This window comes from Poromitra crassiceps (genome assembly GCF_964638095.1).
Source record: "Poromitra crassiceps genome assembly, chromosome: 11".
In the NCBI taxonomy this organism is placed as follows: domain Eukaryota; kingdom Metazoa; phylum Chordata; class Actinopteri; order Beryciformes; family Melamphaidae; genus Poromitra; species Poromitra crassiceps.
In genome coordinates, this window is record NC_139643.1 from 52831744 (window position 1) to 52854337 (window position 22594).

Sequence of the window (22594 nt, forward strand, 5' to 3'; positions counted from 1 at the left end):
GCTTTCATGCCATCATTTGCTACACTGCTTTTCTTAGCATACAGCGAACTGTAGTCAATCCTGAAACCCGCCTACGTATTGAATCCAGAATCGTATTGTGACCCCAGGAATCGGAATGGAATCGCAAGATCTGGCAACCCTGGATGGACAGTATGTGTACTGTGTGCATCTTGTGTTCAGGATTTTTCATTCATATTTGTGTATCAATGAGAGTGTGTTATTTGGCCTGTAGCAAAAATATCCAAAAAGGTCTCTGTGTGTGTGTGCACGTGTGTGTGTGTGTGTGTGTGTGTGTGTGTGTGTGTGTGTGTGTGTGTGCAAGTTCATATCATCCAGAATGGAGCCTGGTCTCCCTGGTCAGTTAGCGGGCCCGGGGTCAGCCAGGGGCATGGTGTGCAGCACCTCGTCCAGAAGCTGAAGGGCGCGGTGCAGGTGCACCTCCACCCAGCAGGGGGTGCTCTTGATGCTCTGGCGGGGGTAGTCGGGCCCCCAGCCCTTCACGAAGCTCAGCCTCAGGATGCACAGCCGCCGCAGGTCGTCCACGCCGATGCCCGCCGCCGCAGACAGACCTGCCAATCACCAGGGTAAACAGGAAGGAGACGTTCAGATTGGACCAATCAGGAGAACTTCACTTAATCGAAGGTCCTGTCTGTCGAAGGTTCTGTACCTGAATATTGGAGGGGACATGTCCACCCTGTCCCCTGTATTCGTGATGCCTATGCAGCATACAACACCAATACAACTGTTTCAAATTGTTATCTTACGGTATATCAAATCTACACACAGTCTGAACAGACTTACTGACTGCAGGTATACTTACTGACTGCAGGTATAACAGTCTGAACAGACTTACTGACTGCAGGTATAACAGTCTGAACAGACTTACTGACTGCAGGTAAAACAGTCTGAACAGACTTACTGACTGCAGGTGCGATTCCCCCCACGCTGCCAGGCCCGGGGATGTTTCCGGCCACGGCGGCGGCCTGAGCGGCTGCTGCTGCCTGCGCCGTCGCTGCCTGCTGCTGCATCTGTCTGTGACACTGCCTCAGGTCAAACACCTACCAACACACACACACACACACACACACACACACACCCACACACACACACACACACACACACACACACACAAGACACAAGCCGCGTTACAACCACCGCACCCTGGTACCCAAACATTAGCCTGGGTAAACCCATCCCCCACGTGACCTGCTCTCAGACCTGTTCTCAGTCACTAGTCGCTAGTGATTGAGAACTGAGAGAGCAGGTCACGTGGGGGATGGGTTTACCTAGGCTACCCAAACATATGGCTGGACAATATATGAAGATATATTATGTAGAAGTGATGCATGTCTCTGCTTCTCCGTGGCAAACACGTTTCTATTTACCAGTCAACCAAAGAATCCGAATTGCATCAATTAAAAGCTGCAAATCACAGATGTTTGTAACAGTGTTATTGGTATATGATGCGATGGAGATACAGCATGCATTGCGCAAACTGCATTAAAGGGAATCTGATTGGTTTGATTAATATAACACCCAGCCAGCGCATGCCACATGGTCACTCCTGTGAATAATTCTTGACTTAAACACGCCCATTTGAAGCTTTAGTGCCAAGAGCACAGGCATTTAGCGCGGCAGGGAGAATAGCAATTTGCACTGACCCGGCATTAAACACGTACAACGCTAAATTTCCGCTTTTGCCAAGATAGAGTCCAGGGTCCGGACGAATGGTCTCTCTGAATCAATAGCAGAAATTATTACTACACTGGACAAATAAGCACACACCTCTTTATATTGGATTTTAGTGATTGAGAGTCACTGCATCACATTATATGGAAGCTATATGGAAGCTATTGAAATAAAACAGGAATTTAAAAATATTAATCTAAAATACAAGAAGCACTAAAATCCAATACCACATATTACATTACTACGTTACGTCAACAGCAACAGAGAATACATTTGCTGTTAGCCTTACATTATTTTATTAGTAATATACAAGGTGAGTGTTACCAAGTCAACGCGTGTGCGTGCATGTGTGTGGATTCAGACCTTGATGTAGGCTCCAGGGTAGATCATGCATGTGTGTGGATTCAGACCTTGATGTAGGCTCCAGGGTAGATCTTGTGCACAGCGTCGCCCGGCGCGCGGCCTGCCTCTCGGTCCAGGTAGTAGCTCTGTACGAACACAGCGTGGTCACTCATACAGCGCATCCACACGTCTCCCTCACCGCGACACTCCAGCTGCACGCCTTTACCTATATGTAACCTGCAGGAGGAGGAGCCAACTATCAGGACAACACCACACCACGCAGCACATATCAGCTTATAGGATTTCTATCGGCAAGTGCACTTGTTTCTGCATGAATCTTTTAAATCCTGCCAGAAACATCCCTTGAAATGGGTCTCAGAAGGTCTGTGTGATGTATCCGACTGAAAACAAGCATTGCTCTGACACAGGGTAGAGAGGCGGGACATAGAATGTGGAAGATTTGATTTGACTGTTCTGGGGACTGCAGTTGACGTCGGCCAATATTGGCACTTGTATGGCATGTTCTGCCACCAAATGGAGTGGGATTCAGCGTGTTCTGCCCCCATTGTGACTCGTGAGTGGGATCCGCAGAGAACCAGCTTCAGCCCCTTCGAGGCTTGAACCCCTAATAATGTTAAATGACTTAACACATTGAATGCCAGCCATGTTTTCATTCCTGTAGGTAAGTTGTGCCAGGGGTGTTTTTGACGATTCTGGCTCATTTTAGAAACAGACGAGGATTCTTTTCTGTTAAGAATTCATGAACACCAATCATCTAAAAATAACTAATAGAATGTGTGCTTTCTCTGTCTAAAAGAGTTAGTTTGCAGAGTTAGTAGTTATGTAGATATTAGCCGTTGAGTACAGCATGGTTTCAGCGTCTGGAAATTTATTCAGAGATAAATGGCTTTTTGTGAAACAGTCACTTTAACCATTCATTTTTGGCATCAGTAAGACCGTCAGACATTCTAAACAATAGTTTTGAACAGTAATTTCCTCCATAACAACAGGAAACACCCCTCTCATTCAAACTCCTCCCTCCGTGTGTCTTGTGTCCTCCTGGCTGTACAGCGGGCGTGTCAGAAGCGCTTTTGCTGCTGCCTGCCTGTGTGCCTGCCTGCCTGCTTGCCTGCGTGCGGACGCTCCTTGTGCGAGTCAAGATGGGCCGGGGAATGCGTGGGCGATGGGCAGATGTTGATTCTGGCCTTTCTGAGGTGTTTCAAAGTGTGTTTCACCTATGATCTATTTTGCAAATCGCTCTCCGCTCTCTGTGTGCTGCTGCCGGTGCGCGGCCGCTCTCAGGCAAGACAAGTCTTGAATGGATTACTGTGAAATCGCCACGGCATTTCCTTGAACGGCTTGGTCCCGCGGCAGTTTTTTCTTTGATTTCGGTCGTCTGGGGGAGCACTGTCAACACTTAGTGGGTCGGTAAAATAGATTATACACATTATCTTGCTCCAATAGTGATCTCGAAGATGTAAAAGTTGTTGATTGATGTACCACCGTCAAAAAAAAAAAAATGTTTATGTAAGACGAGTTAGCTCGTCCTTGGCACTTAAGCGCTGGATTATGTAAGACGAGTTAGGTCGTCTCTGGCACTTAATGTGTTAATAGGTCTACATCAGTGTTTCTCAAACTTTTTCAGACCAAGGACCACTTAAACCAATGAAAAAAACTCGTGGACCACCTAACTCCCAAAACATCCCCAAAAACAATAGCCCTACTACTTCAACTGTAAATTACAAATTGCAGGCTAATTAAATGACAAATAGCAGTACAATTAATCAAATTTTTGGCTTCCCACAATTATGAAAACAAGATAACCGATATAAAAAATATATATGTAATTTATTTTAGTTAGTCCATTAACCCTTTTTTTACATTTATTTCTCCTGTTCAGTTCAAATATATTCAAAGTTCAAAGACAGTTTTTTCAAGTTCAATAAATGCACAATGTTGCCAAAGTCAAATAGAATAGACTATCTTTTGCCATATTCAAGTTGCATTCAGTGACGTTTTTGTGTTCAAAGAAGTGTTAAATGGCTCTATATTCTGAGAGCAATTACTGAAATAGAGTGTTTGGTCAGTAACTTGGAACTCCCAACCCCCCGCTGTACTCTGTCTCTCTCCTGTAGCCCTGCAGGCAGAGTGGACGTATCTCTGCAACCGTAAGTCATAGAGAGTCAGGGGTGATGGCATTGGATTCGGGGTGAAAAAATATATTATAGTCCTTAACACATTGAGTGCCAGCCGTTTTTTCAATCCTGTAGGTAAGTTGTGCCAGGTTTTTTTTTGAGGATTCTGGCTCATTTTACAAGAGCCGAGGATTCTTTTCTGTTAAGACTTCGTGAACACCAATCATCTAAAAAGAACTAATAGAATGTGTGCTTTCTCTGTCTAAAAGAGTTAGTTTGCAGAGTTAGTAGTTATGTAGATATTAGCCGTTGAGTACAGCATGGTTTCAGAGATTTTCAGAGAGTTTAGAGATAAATGGATTTTTAGAACCACCTCACGTGCCTGTGATTATGGGTGCCCTTGGGCAAGTCTGTATACTGTATTGTGTGTGTGTGTGTGTGTGTGTGTGTGTGTGTGTGTGTGTCTCCAAACTCCTCCCTCCGTCTGTGCTGCGGAGGGAGGAGGCTCCGCGGCCGCTCTCGGGCAGTCTGGACTGTAAAACTGGCTCGTTCGTTTCTTGAGGTGTCGGCTGAGAGCTTTGAAGAAGCTTTTGCGATTCTGGTCTTATTTATGCGCAAAGGTACTCGAGTGTGTGTGTGTGCGCGCGCGTGTGTGTGTGTGTGTGTGTGTGTGTGTGTGTGTGTGTGTGTGTGTGTGTGTGTGTGTGAAATCGAAAGAGTTTTCGCCCAGCTATTTCCTTGAAAATTAGACTGGCTTTCTCCAGCGGACCCGTGGCTGTGGCTTTCTCTCTGTCTGGAGAGAACTGTCGCCACTTAGTGGTCGGTAAAATAGATTATACACATTCTCTTCCTCCAATATTGATATAGAAGACGTAAAAGGGGTTGATTGATGTCCCACCGTCAAAAAAAAAAAATGTTTATGTAAGACGAGATATCTCGTCTTTGGCACTCAATGGTTGGATTATGTAAGACGAGATATCTCGTCCATGGCACTCAAGGTGTTAACATGCATCGTGATCTGACCTTGAGTTTCCCAGAAAATGTAAACATTTCTCTGATTGGATAGTGGGAGGTTAAAAAAAAGGAAAAATATATAAATCTACTCACGGACCACTAGGGGGTGCCCGCGGACCACTGTTTGAGAAACACTGGTCTACATGAACAAATAATGTGAAACAGATCATCATAATTTGGATGCTCGTCCCCAAAACTCACCCAACTAAATGGACACAATCAATGACTTTTGACAGGGAAAATGATGGCAAAGCAAAGGGGTCATGATTGGTCTGCTCTGCACATATTTTAAGTGGCAAAACTGTAATGTGCAATCTTAACTCCAAAAAAGACACAGAGTAGAGAGGCACATGTGGTCATCCATCCAGCAGAGGTCCACAGACCTGGCTCTCTCGCTGGCGTCGGTGCGGTGGACATTACTCAGTTGGCCCAGGCAGAAGCGGTCCCCTCCTGAGGGGTCCACGTAACCGTCCACCGTCACTACAGGGCAGTTGGAGGGCACCTTGAACATCTCGCCAACCTGGACGTCCATCTCAAAGTAGGAGATAGAGCACCAAAACTCTGGCCCTGCAACGCAAATTCATGCAGAGAGAAAGTGTGTCAATGAAAAACCCTGGAGCTGATGTAACTATCCCTTGTGCTATTCAAACCTGGCCTACCTTTCATTGTCAAGATGTACATAATAATCAGAGATGTTCACAAGTCATTTTTTGCAAGTCCAAGTCAAGTCTTATGTATTTGAGGGGCAAGTCCAAGTCAGGTCTCAAGTCTTTGAGCTAGAACACAGAACACTGCATAGCTAAAACTAAGGAATTCAAAGCATTAGGGTATTATGGTCACTCCTTTATTAGCATACTGTATCAGCATTGATGAGTTGCCATTATTATTAGTATAAATGTTCGTAATGTTAATGCACACAAATAATAATAAGTCTCAAATCTCGAGTATTTTGAGGACGAGTCTCAAGTCAAGTCTCAAGTCACTGTGTCCAAGTTGCAAGTCCAAGTCCCCATCTCTGGTACATGTTGGCTCTGTGTTTTCAGATTTGTTTAGAAGTGTTAATATTCACTAATTGATCATGAATATACTGTATACCAGAAAACACAAACATTAAGTTCAACAATAGCATGTGAGATTAGGAGCCATATTAAAGGAAAACTTTGCCACCTTTCAAGCATATCTGGATCTATCTCAAATTGGGATATAGTGAAGATCTGCTGTAACAGCACTGGTTCACAGAAGAGCAGCAGATCTTGAAGCTGTTATTCAAACTTCACATTGCATTGACTCATTTTTGTATGCCCGGATCCACGGACAGTCGGATCGAGAGCCTTAACGAGCCGTACCAGCTGGCGGGGGCGGAGTTTCTGCTGGCAAATTAACGGCGAGCTCTCGTGCAGGTAACATGGCAGGTAAACATTGCTCATCTGCATTAGGGATGGGCAATTTAAGCAATTTAAATACTCGAGTACTCTCTTCTATTATGAACGAGTAACCAGGTACTCGCTGGGGGGAAGGGGGGGGGGGTCTGTGTGGAAACACACGTTGAACCCAAGTTTGGCTATGTTAAACAGTTCATTTAGAATATCTATTACTATGGTAATGACGGAGCAGGGGTAATCTGCTGTGTATGGGGCTGTTCACACATTTTTTGCATTTTTGCATTGAAAAAGTGCTACCTGGAACACTTTTTGTGAGGCTGAGGCTATAGTTCAGTGATGATGTCATCAGTGATGTCATTGCCCTAATTACATAAACATCAGTGATGTCATCAATGATGTCATACCATCACTGATGATGTCATCAGGGATGTCATACATAGGCATTGTGACATCATTGTGACATCGATGTAATCAGTGACACACACACACACACACACACACGAGAGAGACTGAGGGAGAGGGAGAGAAAGAGGGGGAGAGAGACTGAGGGAGAGGGAGAGAGAGGGGAGTGAGATAGAGAGGGGGAGAGACTGAGGGAGAGAGAGAGGGAGAGGCCACGGTGAGGCCACGCAGCAGCCGAGCTGCGTCTGCGAGCTGCGGCCGAGCCAGCGAGCCCGCACAGCGGGCAAGCCCAGGAATCGAGCGCGCAAGATGCCTAGTGTATCAAAATATTTGTTGTGATGTTATCTGGCGTGAAACAGTGGCTGTAAAGCATTACTCAAAGTAAATATTACGTTACAATAAGGGTTTTATTTTGAAGCCCTAAAGCGGATGACGTACATTCTGGTTGAGTTGACGCCCGTGCAGTTCATGCTGCCAGATCCACATGACTACATGTGCGTAGATCTACCATTTTTAAAGGGGTGGGGGGTGGGGTGAGTACCTGAACAGCGGAAACGTTACTCGTACCCGAGTACTCCTGCCCATCCCTAACCTGCATATACTACCCACATTATAGTGTTACAAAGCTGGTTGAAAAGCGGCCAAGTGTTCCTTTAAGTTTGTGGTCTTGACTGTTGGCACAACACAACTAAAGCCCCAGACACACCGGGAGAACTATAAAGGTCTAGCAGCAACTAGAGGGCGAGAGCTGCGTCACCTCACGGCTCCTGAGCAGACGGGTCATCAGGGGTCATCTCCTGTGTCTGAACACACTTCACACACGACAGCACGTACGTTCTGCTCCTGTGTGAGACCTGATTCATGAAACACAACAGCGTGTGTCTCACATTTCGCTCACTTAAACGGTTTCGTAATATAGCTACTTCTAATCCAGAACCTGTCTGATAAAAAGTTGCAAATAGAAAGCCGCAGGAATGAGTCCGGAAAACATTGATGCTAACACTTCCGGGTTCTTCATTGTTTTCGCCTATGCGATTTTTGAATGGGTTTTTGGCGCGATGCTTCAAATTAGGTCTGTGGTTAACGCAAGCTTATTCAAACGCAAACCAGTGTTCAGCAGGATAATCTTCACACATGAGGACCACTTTTATGAGTTTTGAAGCTTTTACGTGCCGTTAAAAGGGCGGCTAGCTAGCAAACGGCTAAATGAGACTACACTGTTGAGTCGACGGAGATATTATACGTCAATAACGTCATCATTTCAAAGGACTAACGCGGAAATTCTCTTTCCCTCACCTGGTTCAGCCCGGGGTAATCAGTGCACAGCAGCGCACACATCAACAACACTCCAGGTTGAGTGGTGACGTGACGTGGAAGCCTATGCGACACTGTGTGTAGTTCTGGATTAGCTTAGCATGAGCTTTTTACTTCTAGGGCTCGCATTTACGCTTCAAAACTCATGAAAGTGGTCCTCATGTGTGAAGATTATCCGACTGAACTCTGGTTCGCGTTTGATTAAGCTTGCGTTGCCCAGAGACCTTATTTGAAGCATCGCGGCAAAAACCCATTCAAAGATCCCATAGGCAGAAACAGTGAAGAACCATGAAGTCCGGGACTTCCGCGTTCCGACTACAAAAATACGTCATCCCTGCGGCTCTCTATCGCTCTGGCGTTGTCAGAACTTGTCTGGTCTTTTGCTTGTGGAAGAAAAAAGGAAGAGTTGGAGGTGAAAAATGAGGAGAAACGACACTAAATGGGTGATGAGATGCAGCGAGACACTCAAGGGACTTTCTTGAAAGCACGTCGTCGTAAAAATATCCGTGTTTTGGAATGATCAGCCAATCAGAGTGATTTCTCTACCCCTGACCAGCCAATCTGAGTGATTTCTCTACCCCTGACCAGCCAATCAGAGTGATTTCTCTACCCCTGACCAGCCAATCAGTGATTTCTCTACCCTTGACCAGCCAATCAGTGATTTCTCTACCCCTGACCAGCCAATCAGAGTGATTTTTCTCCCCGACGCTTCGACGCCCATTCAACATGTTGAATTGGCCGGAAAAGCCGGCGTCAAAGCCTACTAGAGCCAACGGTGCGAGCGAGAGATGCCCAGACATCAAATACTAGAGCGAGAGATGGCTTGGTGTGCCTGGTGTGCCTGGGGCTTAAGAGAAAGTGTGATAAAAGAATCCTTTCTAACCAGGGTGATTGGACACAGGAGGAGGGAAAGGGGTTGAACCGTGATGCTGAGACCCTGAAAAGTAAACAGAGATCAGTCAGCTATAAAGCAGAAAAACAAACAAGAATATGATCCTTCTCAGTTTCCATACAGAGTTAGCTGCTCAAACAGAACCATTTCTAAAAGTCATTCTGAACAGATTAGATCAGTGGTTCTCAACCTTAGGGGCGCGACCCTAAGTGGGGCGCCTGAAATTCAAATAGGGTCGCCTGAAACCCCCCCCCCCACCATTTTTTTTTTTACACCACACTAGAGATGCGCAGATGAGCTTTTATGGCACCCTAATCCGCGTATGCATGAGCCATCCGCCCGCCATAAATCCGCGCAAATTATGTTGTACTATTTATCCCGCTGTGCACCCGACATTTCACAACGCTATAAATGAGCGATTTGGGTAGATGAACTTACTGTTTCTGCTGCCGTCGGTGCGATCGCTGCAAATAAACATCCATGCTGTATTATAATCCAGTCCAGCACTTGTCCATGTAGCATACTAGGCTAACGCTATAGCTTTAAGTTTAGATCAAGACTGGATTGAGCTGTATGGGAAAATAATACTAGAGCGTTGTGTCTTCTCTTCCAACGTGTCTTCAGTCGAGACTCCTGTTTTGTGGTGACATCATTGACCATATAAGGAGTTAAGAAAGAAGGCATCCCATCGCGTGGCTATTTGTTTACTACTGCCCCAGTGCCTTGGGTCCTTGCCATCTAACATAGGTGGCTAACATGTGCCTGATGAAAAATTAAGCTAAAAATACGTTCATAGACTAGATAACGTAATTAATATTAATGTTCCTCATTAATCATACATTGTTTCACCTGCCCGCAACCCATCTGCTATTAATCAGAATGTTTATTTTTATGATCTGCCCCGCCCGCGGGGCGGGATATCCGCGGTCAGCGCGGTTATAACTGCAGCCCGCGCATCACTACACCACACACAATTTAAAACTAGCGAAGATTATTATGGTCACTTGCATTTTGTTTGTTTGTTTGTTTTAGTTCTGAGTTTAAAGTGAAAATCATCGTTGGCTGACACCTACGATGAGCGGTAATTGCAGGTGAGATCCAAACAGTGTCAATGGGCTCACTATCAGATAGTGACTTTTTTTATGAAAATGTTTGAGATTATACATCAGGATTCTGAGAATAAAGGCGGAATACTGAAAATAAAGTCAGAATTTTGAGATTAAAGTCAGAATTCTCAGATTAAAGTAAGAATTCTGAGGGGAAAAAGAAGCATACATGTGACATCACTGACGATGCCACTGATGATATCGACGGTGTACCGGAATTTGAATGTCTAGGGTCCCTAGATTTTTGTGACGTCAAAATCGGGTCACAAACCAAAAAAGGTTGGGAACCCCTGGATTAGATAATAGTATAGGATGCCCCGGTGTGTACAGACCAGTACTAGAGGCTCCCAATCTTTTCAGCCATTCTGTCATTTGATTATGGTAATAATAATAATACTACTACTGTCTCAAAATGTTTGTGGTAATGACAACACGTAGCAGTCCCATATTGTTTCCAAAACAAGTTCAGTAAAGATTGGTTTCATAAACTTAGTGTAAACATTGTAATTTAAAATGAGAATCTATGAAAATTATACTGGACGTGACATCAAATTCAGTTCTTTATTATAGACACAAGCATCTCTTACAGAAGTGGTTTGGATGATGGAGGGGAGGTTGGTGGCCCCGCCCGTTCTGTTGGGCTCCGATTGGAGTGTAGGAGGCTGTGCTGCTGCCTGTCCAAGAAGCTGCAGGAAGCATAGGATGATGGCACATGCAACACAGAGAAATCAAAGTATACACACACACACACACACACACACACAAACACCGCCACACACACACACACACACACACACACACACACACACACACGCACACACGCACATCTCTCAGGTCTGACCAAGACCCCCGTAAGGGTGTCAAACGTCATTTATAATGTAGAATAAAACAAAAAAATATTGGGAGCTACCAACAGCGGATCTTCCTGAATGACATGCAACACAGAAGTACCTTATGAGTGCTAGTTGGGTCGTCTGTGACGATTCCGTGACGAGAGAGCAAAGGTTTGTTTCTCATCTATGATGGTTAATAAACATAATGAACTCACTGTGGAAGGCGGCCTGCTGGCTCTGGGTGAGTTTGCTGCTGCTGTATCCGTTCTGTCCTGTAGGGGGCTGAGCGGGGGCTGAGGGGGTCTGAGGCTGGGGAGGTTGGGACGGCTGAGGCTGGGGAGTCTGCTGCTGGGGGGGCCCGTGGGTGGGGGTTGTAGCGCGCGGTGTGGGGGTCATAGGGGTCATGACCTGTGTGGGGGTCATAGGGGTCATGACCTGAGCCTGAGGAGAAGCGATCTGGAGCAGACCTTCGCCGTGGCCACCCTGCAGGGGCAGCATGGGGCCAGAGCTGGACACTGGAAGGGGTCACATGAAGCCAGGGGAAGAGCAAATAGTCAACATCTTGTCCTCTACCAGTGATGTACTTCCATAACAGCTAGTTCCCCAAACCTCTGAGTAGCCAGACATTTATCAAAAGTTGGTTCGTTTGTTCCCCAATTAATGAACAAACCTCAAACATGTATCCATGAAAGTGTGACAATTGAAATAATACCAGTGGGCAACCCCGCCCCCTTTCCCCTGAAGACGCGGAAGAGAAACGCTGTAGTTCCTCAAATGGCCACTTGGGCTCGGGGCCAGTAGGCTTTCTCACCCATATTAAAATGCACGACTTTGTAACAGGATGAAACATCTTTCCAGTTAGGGGTTTCACCTTTCACCTACTAATGTCACATAATGTCACTATAAAGTGCAAAGGCTTCCATCAATGGACCGTATCAATAACCCTAACCCTAACCGTATCAATAACCCTAACCCTAACCGTATCAATAACCCTAACCCTAACCGTATCAATAACCCTAACCCTAACCGTATCAATGGACCGTATCAATAACCCTAACCCTAACCGTATCAATGGACCGTATCAATAACCCTAACCGTATCAATAACCCTAACCCTAACCGTATCAATAACCCTAACCCTAACCGTATCAATAACCCTAACCCTAACCGTATCAATGGACCGGAGCCTCAATCAACATTGTGAGTGACTCTTTTTTTTAGATGAAAATCTTTGAGATTATAACTTTGAATCAGGATTCTCAGATTAAAGTCAGAATTATCAGATTAAAGTCAGAATTCTGCGGTGGGATACTGTACTATGTGACATCACTGACGATGTCACTGATGATATTATCGATGGCGTACCGGAATTTGAATGTCTCGGGTCCCTAGATTTTTGTGACGTCAAAGTAGGGTCACAAGCCAAAAAAGGTTGGGAAGCCAACCCAGTTTATTTATGCTTTTTTGTCATGTCATGTCATGTCATGTCATGTCATGTTTTTTTTTTTTGCTTTATTGGGCATCGTTACATGGACGAGACTTGTTAGTGAAACTCTGATGTTATGTTCATAGGATTTGTTGATGGTATGAAAGCCATATGGCCTTCTCTTTTTCTGACTTGACTCTGACCTGTGGGACAGACTGACTTGACTCTGACCTGTGGGTGAGGCTGACTTGACTCTGACCTATGGGTGAGACTTACTTGACTCTGACCTGTGGGTGAGATTCACTTGACTCTGACCTGTGGGACAGACTGACTTGACTCTGACCTGTGGGACAGACTGACTTGACTCTGACCTGGGGTGAGATTGACTTGACTCTGCCCTATGGGGGAGACTTACTTGACTCTGACCTGTGGGACAGACTGACTTGACTCTGACCTGTGGGACAGACTTACTTGACTCTGACCTATGGGTGAGATTGACTTGACTCTGACCTGTGGGACAGACTGACTTGACTCTGACCTGTGGGTGAGATTGACTTGACTCTGACCTGTGGGGGAGACGGGCAGGTTAGGGTAGCGGGTGATGGCCGGGCCTCCGTGGGGGTCGGAGGGCATCTGCAGGGGCGGCAGCGGCTGTCCGTAATGGTCTGGAGGGGGCAGCTTCAGGGCCCCCTGGTGGTCAGATGGAGACATGCCGGGTGGGAGGTCCATCTGAATACAGTCATGGATGTATTCTTCCTTGATTAGCCTGCCTGGGGGGACTGCCGGGCGGAGGCAGATGTTAGGATGGGTAAATGTGAGTGAAGGAACATTACAGATGTTAGGATGGGTAAATGTGAGTGAAGGAACATTACAGATGTTAGGATGGGTAAATGTGAGTGAAGGAACATTACAGATGTTAGGATGGGTGGATGTGAGTGAAGGAACATTACAGATGTTAGGATGGGTAAATGTGAGTGAAGGAACATTACAGATGTTAGGATGGGTGGATGTGAGTGAAGGAACATTACAGATGTTAGGATGGGTGGATGTGAGTGAAGGAACATTACAGATGTTAGGATGGGTAAATGTGAGTGAAGGAACATTACAGATGTTAGGATGGGTGGATGTGAGTGAAGGAACATTACAGATGTTAGGATGGGTGGATGTGAGTGAAGGAACATTACAGATGTTAGGATGGGTGGATGTGAGTGAAGGAACATTACAGAGCTGTTTATTATGTCGCACATTTGATCATGAGATTTACCAATATTGTTTTGTTTAGGCTCATGTGCCATCTGACAGTAACTGTACCTGTTGTCATCAGTCACACACAAACATGTAATAACTGTGAAACTATAGCCCTGCAGTGACCTGTTGGTTGACATTTACAGAAGCAAAACCAAATATTGCAGCGACTGTATTGTCTCCATGTTGTTCTTATTCTCAGCCTTTTGGACAGGCAGCTCAAACATGGTCCCATGCTGTGATCAAGGCATCTGGCACTCCAACTCTGCCATATCTATTGACACTGTGATGTGATGTGATGTGATGTGACGTGACGTGACGTGACGTCATGTGATGTGATGTGATGTGATGTGATGTGACGTGACGTGACGTGACGTGACGTGACGTGATGTGATGTGATGTGATGTGACGTGATGTGATGTGATGTGACGTGATGTGATGTGATGTGATGTGATGTGATGTGATGAACTGAACTCACCTGTGTTCTGCAGGCTGAGACCCACTGCAGGAGAGAACAAGCAACAGAGGTCAGGTGAAGTGATGGAGCGTGTGTGTGCATGTGTGTGTGTGTGTGTGTGTGTGTGATGCTGGGTGAGACCACTCTCTCATAATGGTAGGGGTTGACACAGACTTACCGATGCCAGGTGAGACCACTCTCTCATAATGGTAGGGGTTGACACAGACGTTGTCATACTTGAGGTCAAAGGCGTACTGGCAAAACTTGACGTGCTTGAGTTCGTTCTTGTGGAGGTCAGGCCAGCGCCACAGCCGGGCGTAAATGACATGGGGGAAGCCTTTCCTCCCTGCCACCTGCACACAGAGCACAGCAGGTAAATGACATGGGGGAAGCCTTTCCTCCCTGCCACCTGCACACAGAGCACATCAGGTAAATGACATGGGGGAAGTCTTTCCTCCCTGCCACCTGCACACAGAGCACATCAGGTAAATGACATGGGGGAAGCCTTTCCTCCCTGCCACCTGCACACAGAGCACAGCAGGTAAATGACATGGGGGAAGCCTTTCCTCCCTGCCACCTGCACACAGAGCACAGCAGGTAAATGACATGGGGGAAGCCTTTCCTCCCTGCCACCTGCACACAGAGCACAGCAGGTAAATGACATGGGGGAAGCCTTTCCTCCCTGCCACCTGCACACAGAGCACATCAGGTAAATGACATGGGGGAAGTCTTTCCTCCCTGCCACCTGCACACAGAGCACAGCAGGTAAATGACATGAGGGAAGCCTTTCCTCCCTGCCACCTGCACACAGAGCACATCAGGTAAATGACATGGGGGAAGTCTTTCCTCCCTGCCACCTGCACACAGAGCACATCAGGTAAATGACATGGGGGAAGCCTTTCCTCCCTGCCACCTGCACACAGAGCACAGCAGGTAAATGACATGGGGGAAGCCTTTCCTCCCTGCCACCTGCACACAGAGCACAGCAGGTAAATGACATGGGGGAAGCCTTTCCTCCCTGCCACCTGCACACAGAGCACATCAGGTAAATGACATGTGGGAAGCCTTTCCTCCCTGCCACCTGCACACAGAGCACAGCAGGTAAATGACATGAGGGAAGCCTTTCCTCCCTGCCACCTGCACACAGAGCACATCAGGGGTCAAATAGGCACCATGGGCACTCTGTCTCCTGCCTTCTGGTTCTGCCCTTCACTGATGGGATTGACTGGTAATCTAAGGCCTATAAAATAACCCTTCAGCCGGAGGCAGAACTCGCCATCTTTGGCTGCTCGGAATCCTCTCTGGACTTCCCCAAAGCTGTGCAACAGTCTCTGCTGGGGACAACTATTGCAAAAAAAAACTCATCCTGAAAGAATGGAAGTCCCCCTCTTCACTTTCTTTCCAACTGTGGTTGACGGACATGATCTCTGTTATAAGGATGGAGAGGCTCAGATCCCTGAGAGCCAACTCAATTAAAAAGTTTCAAACTATTTGGAACCCGTTTCTGGCATACCTCGATGAGTTTTTTTCTGGCATACCTCGACGAGGTTGTTTCTGGCATACCTCGATGAGTTTTTTTCTGGCATACCTCGACGAGGTTGTTTCTGGTATACCTCGATGAGTTTTTTTCTGGCATACCTCGACGAGGTTGTTTCTGGCATACCTCGATGAGTTTTTTTCTGGCATACCTCGACGAGGTTGTTTCTGGCATACCTCGATGAGTTTTTTTCTGGCATACCTCGACGAGGTTGTTTCTGGCATACCTCGATGAGTTTTTTTCTGGCATACCTCGACGAGGTTGTTTCTGGCATACCTCGATGAGTTTTTTTCTGGCATACCTCGACGAGGTTGTTTCTGGCATACCTCGATGAGTTTTTTTCTGGCATACCTCGACGAGGTTGTTTCTGGTATACCTCGATGAGTTTTTTTCTGGCATACCTCAACGAGGTTGTTTCTGGTATACCTCGACGAGGTTGTTTCTGGTATACCTCGACGAGGTTGTTTCTGGCATACCTCGATGAGGTTGTTTCTGGTATACCTCAACGAGGTTGGGGGCAGTAGGTGACTTGCCCGATTGGTTTCCCTTGGACCCCTGAGTGGGACCCCATGTGCAACGTTTCTTACAAGCACATAAGCACACTATGGACGGTAGCACTATATTACAATTGTTGATTATTATGTTTTTGTTTTTCTTTCTTTCTTTTCTTTTCTTTTCTGTGTCTGAGCTTGTTCATTTGTTTTGTTTGTATATTGTTAAAATTTAAAATTTAAAATAAAATATATATAAAAAAAAAAGATAGGCACCATGGACATTGTCCAAGAGACGCACAATTCCTTCCATTCGTCAATCATTTCTCTTGCTTTCTTTTCTCTCTACCTGGGACCCAGTAATCTTTTAGTTAAAAAACTTGACTACTGACTTCACAGCCTAATAACCCCCCCTTCCTTCCTGCGCCCTTCATGGCAGATGAAGAGGGTAAAAAGGACAAGAGGAAAGCACTCGTGCACAAAGAGAGGTGCTGATCATCACAGCAAGGTCAATCCAGACAGATGTGAACACATGTAGACTTGTACATGTTAGAAACAGTAATGTAGTGACTAAGAACAGAGCTAGAGAGAGGAGACAGATGTGAACACATGTAGACTTGTACATGTTAGAAACAGTAATGTAGTGACTAAGAACAGAGCTAGAGAGAGGAGACAGATGTGAACACATGTAGACTTGTACATGTTAATAACAGTAATGTAGTGACTAAGAACAGAGCTAGAGAGAGGAGACAGATGTGAACACATGTAGACTTGTACATGTTAGAAACAGTAATGTAGTGACTAAGAACAGAGCTAGAGAGAGGAGACAGATGTGAACACATGTAGACTTGTACATGTTAGAAACAGTAATGTAGTGACTAAGATCAGAGCTACAGAGAGGAGACAGATGTGAACACATGTATACTTGTACAGTACATGTTAGAAACAGTAATGTAGTGACTAAGAACAGAGCTAGAGAGAGGAGACAGATGTGAACACATGTAGACTTGTACATGTTAGAAACAGTAATGTAGTGACTAAGAACAGAGCTAGAGAGAGGAGACAGATGTGAACACATGTAGACTTGTACATGTTAATAACAGTAATGTAGTGACTAAGAACAGAGCTAGAGAGAGGAGACAGATGTGAGCACATGTAGACTTGTACATGTTAGAAACAGTAATGTAGTGACTAAGAACAGAGCTAGAGAGAGGAGACAGATGTGAGCACATGTAGACTTGTACATGTTAGAAACAGTAATGTAGTGACTAAGAACAGAGCTAGAGAGAGGAGACAGATGTGAACACATGTAGACTTGTACATGTTAGAAACAGTAATGTAGTGACTAAGAACAGAGCTAGAGAGAGGAGACAGATGTGAACACATGTAGACTTGTACATGTTAGAAACAGTAATGTAGTGACTAAGAACAGAGCTAGAGAGACAGATGTGAACACATGTAGACTTGTACATGTTAGAAACAGTAATGTAGTGACTAAGATCAGAGCTAGAGAGAGGAGACAGATGTGAACACATGTAGACTTGTACATGTTAGAAACAGTAATGTAGTGAAACAGTAATGTAGTGACTAAGAACAGAGCTAGAGAGAGGAGACAGATGTGAACACATGTAGACTTGTACATGTTAGAAACATAATGTAGTGACTAAGAACAGAGCTAGAGAGAGGAGACAGATGTGAGCACATGTAGACTTGTACATGTTAGAAACATAATGTAGTGACTAAGAACAGAGCTAGAGAGAGGAGACAGATGTGAATACATGTAGACTTGTACATGTTAGAAACAGTAATGTAGTGACTAAGAACAGAGCTAGAGAGAGGAGACAGATGTGAACACATGTAGACTTGTACATGTTAGAAACAGTAATGTAGTGACTAAGATCAGAGCTAGAGAGAGGAGACAGATGTGAACACATGTAGACTTGTACATGTTAGAAACAGTAATGTAGTGACTAAGAACAGAGCTAGAGAGAGGAGACAGATGTGAACACATGTAGACTTGTACATGTTAGAAACAGTAATGTAGTGACTAAGAACAGAGCTAGAGAGAGGAGACAGATGTGAACACATGTAGACTTGTACATGTTAATAACAGTAATGTAGTGACTAAGAACAGAGCTAGAGAGAGGAGACAGATGTGAACACATGTAGACTTGTACATGTTAGAAACAGTAATGTAGTGACTAAGAACAGAGCTAGAGAGAGGAGACAGATGTGAACACATGTAGACTTGTACATGTTAGAAACAGTAATGTAGTGACTAAGATCAGAGCTACAGAGAGGAGACAGATGTGAACACATGTATACTTGTACAGTACATGTTAGAAACAGTAATGTAGTGACTAAGAACAGAGCTAGAGAGAGGAGACAGATGTGAACACATGTAGACTTGTACATGTTAGAAACAGTAATGTAGTGACTAAGAACAGAGCTAGAGAGAGGAGACAGATGTGAACACATGTAGACTTGTACATGTTAATAACAGTAATGTAGTGACTAAGAACAGAGCTAGAGAGAGGAGACAGATGTGAGCACATGTAGACTTGTACATGTTAGAAACAGTAATGTAGTGACTAAGAACAGAGCTAGAGAGAGGAGACAGATGTGAGCACATGTAGACTTGTACATGTTAGAAACAGTAATGTAGTGACTAAGAACAGAGCTAGAGAGAGGAGACAGATGTGAACACATGTAGACTTGTACATGTTAGAAACAGTAATGTAGTGACTAAGAACAGAGCTAGAGAGAGGAGACAGATGTGAACACATGTAGACTTGTACATGTTAGAAACAGTAATGTAGTGACTAAGAACAGAGCTAGAGAGACAGATGTGAACACATGTAGACTTGTACATGTTAGAAACAGTAATGTAGTGACTAAGATCAGAGCTAGAGAGAGGAGACAGATGTGAACACATGTAGACTTGTACATGTTAGAAACAGTAATGTAGTGAAACAGTAATGTAGTGACTAAGAACAGAGCTAGAGAGAGGAGACAGATGTGAACACATGTAGACTTGTACATGTTAGAAACATAATGTAGTGACTAAGAACAGAGCTAGAGAGAGGAGACAGATGTGAGCACATGTAGACTTGTACATGTTAGAAACATAATGTAGTGACTAAGAACAGAGCTAGAGAGAGGAGACAGATGTGAATACATGTAGACTTGTACATGTTAGAAACAGTAATGTAGTGACTAAGAACAGAGCTAGAGAGAGGAGACAGATGTGAACACATATAGACTTGTACATGTTAGAAACAGTAATGTAGTGACTAAGAACAGAGCTAGAGAGAGGAGACAGATGTGAACACATGTAGACTTGTACATGTTAGAAACAGTAATGTAGTGACTAAGAACAGAGCTAGAGAGAGGAGACAGATGTGAGCACATGTAGACTTGTACATGTTAGAAACAGTAATGTAGTGACTAAGAACAGAGCTAGAGAGAGGAGACAGATGTGAACACATGTAGACTTGTACATGTTAGAAACAGTAATGTAGTGACTAAGAACAGAGCTAGAGAGAGGAGACAGATGTGAGCAAATGTAGACTTGTACATGTTAGAAACAGTAATGTAGTGACTAAGAACAGAGCTAGAGAGAGGAGACAGATGTGAGCACATGTAGACTTGTACATGTTAGAAACAGTAATGTAGTGACTAAGAACAGAGCTAGAGAGAGGAGACAGATGTGAGCACATGTAGACTTGTACATGTTAGAAACAGTAATGTAGTGACTAAGAACAGAGCTAGAGAGAGGAGACAGATGTGAACACATGTAGACTTGTACATGTTAGAAACAGTAATGTAGTGACTAAGAACAGAGCTAGAGAGAGGAGACAGATGTGAGCACATGTAGACTTGTACATGTTAGAAACAGTAATGTAGTGACTAAGAACAGAGCTAGAGAGAGGAGACAGATGTGAGCACATGTAGACTTGTACATGTTAGAAACAGTAATGTAGTGACTAAGAACAGAGCTAGAGAGAGGAGACAGATGTGAGCACATGTAGACTTGTACATGTTAGAAACAGTAATGTAGTGACTAAGAACAGAGCTAGAGAGAGGAGACAGATGTGAACACATGTAGACTTATACATGTTAGAAACAGTAATGTAGTGACTAAGAACAGAGCTAGAGAGAGGAGACAGATGTGAACACATGTAGACTTGTACATGTTAGAAACAGTAATGTAGTGACTAAGAACAGAGCTAGAGAGAGGAGACAGATGTGAACACATGTAGACTTGTACATGTTAGAAACAGTAATGTAGTGACTAAGAACAGAGCTAGAGAGAGGAGACAGATGTGAACACATGTAGACTTGTACATGTTAGAAACAGTAATGTAGTGACTAAGAACAGAGCTAGAGAGAGGAGACAGATGTGAACACATGTAGACTTGTACATGTTAGAAACAGTAATGTAGTGACTAAGAACAGAGCTAGAGAGAGGAGACAGATGTGAACACATGTAGACTTGTACATGTTAGAAACAGTAATGTAGTGACTAAGAACAGAGCTAGAGAGAGGAGACAGATGTGAACACATGTAGACTTGTACATGTTAGAAACAGTAATGTAGTGACTAAGAACAGAGCTAGAGAGAGGAGACAGATGTGAACACATGTAGACTTGTACATGTTAGAAACAGTAATGTAGTGACTAAGAACAGAGCTAGAGAGAGGAGACAGATGTGAACACATGTAGACTTGTACATGTTAGAAACAGTAATGTAGTGACTAAGAACAGAGCTAGAGAGAGGAGACAGATGTGAACACATGTAGACTTGTACATGTTAGAAACAGTAATGTAGTGACTAAGATCAGAGCTAGAGAGAGAAGACAGATGTGAACACATGTAGACTTGTACATGTTAGAAACAGTAATGTAGTGACTAAGAACAGAGCTAGAGAGAGGAGACAGATGTGAACACATGTAGACTTGTACATGTTAGAAACAGTAATGTAGTGACTAAGAACAGAGCTAGAGAGAGGAGACAGATGTGAACACATGTAGACTTGTACATGTTAGAAACAGTAATGTAGTGACTAAGATCAGAGCTAGAGAGAGGAGACAGATGTGAACACATGTAGACTTGTACATGTTAGAAACAGTAATGTAGTGACTAAGAACAGAGCTAGAGAGAGGAGACAGACGTGAACACATGTAGACTTGTTCATGTTAGAAACAGTAATGTAGTGACTAAGATCAGAGCTAGAGAGAGGAGACAGATGTGAACACATGTAGACTTGTACATGTTAGAAACAGTAATGTAGTGACTAAGATCAGAGCTAGAGAGAGGAGACAGATGTGAACACATGTAGACTTGTAGGGCTGTGCCGATTCACTTATCTCCCGATTCGATACTATCACGATACTTGGGTGCCGATTCGATATATATTGCGATTCTTAAGTATTGCGATTCTACGATTATTGCGATTCGATATTACGATTTATTGCGATTTTTGTTTCTTTTTTTCTTTTCTTTTTTCAGTTTGTTTGCTTTTTATACTAGATTAGAACATGGGAAAAGTTGAATCATACACTAGAGACTGTATATTATATATCATGAGTAGGGCTGGGCGATATAGTTAAAAACAGGGGCGGACTGGGATCATAATTCAGGCCGGGCATTAGATACCAAGCAGGCCAGGCCGATATGGGCCGACGTTTGAAGCCCAAAGATGCACCCACTTTAACCCTGAAGTGTAATTATTACTTCAGACTAACTAATAAAGTAATAAAACCACTAGTAAACCAGTAGGCGGCGCCTGGCCTGCTGTTCAGTGAGTGGCCTGACTGCGGGCCCAAAAAAAAAAAAAAAAAAAAAAAGATTTTTTTTTTTTTTTTTGCTTTTGCGATTATCGATTCTGGAATAAAAGATCGATTAAAAAAATCGTGACATTAAAAATCGCGATACTTAGGTGAATCGATTTTTTCTCCCACCCCTATAGACTTGTACATGTTAGAAACAGTAATGTAGTGACTAAGAACAGAGCTAGAGAGACAGATGTGAACACATGTAGACTTATACATGTTAGAAACAGTAATGTAGTGACTAAGAACAGAGCTAGAGAGAGGAGACAGATGTGAACACATGTAGACTTGTACATGTTAGAAACAGTAATGTAGTGACTAAGAACAGAGCTAGAGAGAGGAGACAGATGTGAACACATGTAGACTTGTACATGTTAGAAACAGTAATGTAGTGACTAAGAACAGAGCTAGAGAGAGGAGACAGATGTGAACACATGTAGACTTGTACATGTTAGAAACAGTAATGTAGTGACTAAGAACAGAGCTAGAGAGAGGAG

At 44.2% G+C, this 22594-nt stretch overlaps 1 protein-coding gene across 1 annotated transcript in view; it reads right to left on the bottom strand.

Moving 5' to 3' along the window:
• Positions 1-357: 357 nt before the first annotated feature.
• smad10a (SMAD family member 10a) overlaps positions 358-22594 on the bottom strand; it is a gene marked incomplete at its 3' end in the record, with an annotated part of 30429 nt that continues 8192 nt past the window's right edge. The window contains exons 2-11 of the mRNA XM_083646791.1: positions 14415-14589; positions 14258-14281; positions 13101-13313; positions 11325-11624; positions 10864-10962; positions 9162-9215; positions 5564-5747; positions 2100-2268; positions 920-1058; positions 358-569 (exon numbers count right to left, since the gene is read on the bottom strand). Of these exons, the coding sequence (XP_083502917.1) occupies positions 358-569; positions 920-1058; positions 2100-2268; positions 5564-5747; positions 9162-9215; positions 10864-10962; positions 11325-11624; positions 13101-13313; positions 14258-14281; positions 14415-14589 (1569 nt within the window). The remainder of the gene's footprint in view (positions 570-919; positions 1059-2099; positions 2269-5563; positions 5748-9161; positions 9216-10863; positions 10963-11324; positions 11625-13100; positions 13314-14257; positions 14282-14414; positions 14590-22594) is intronic.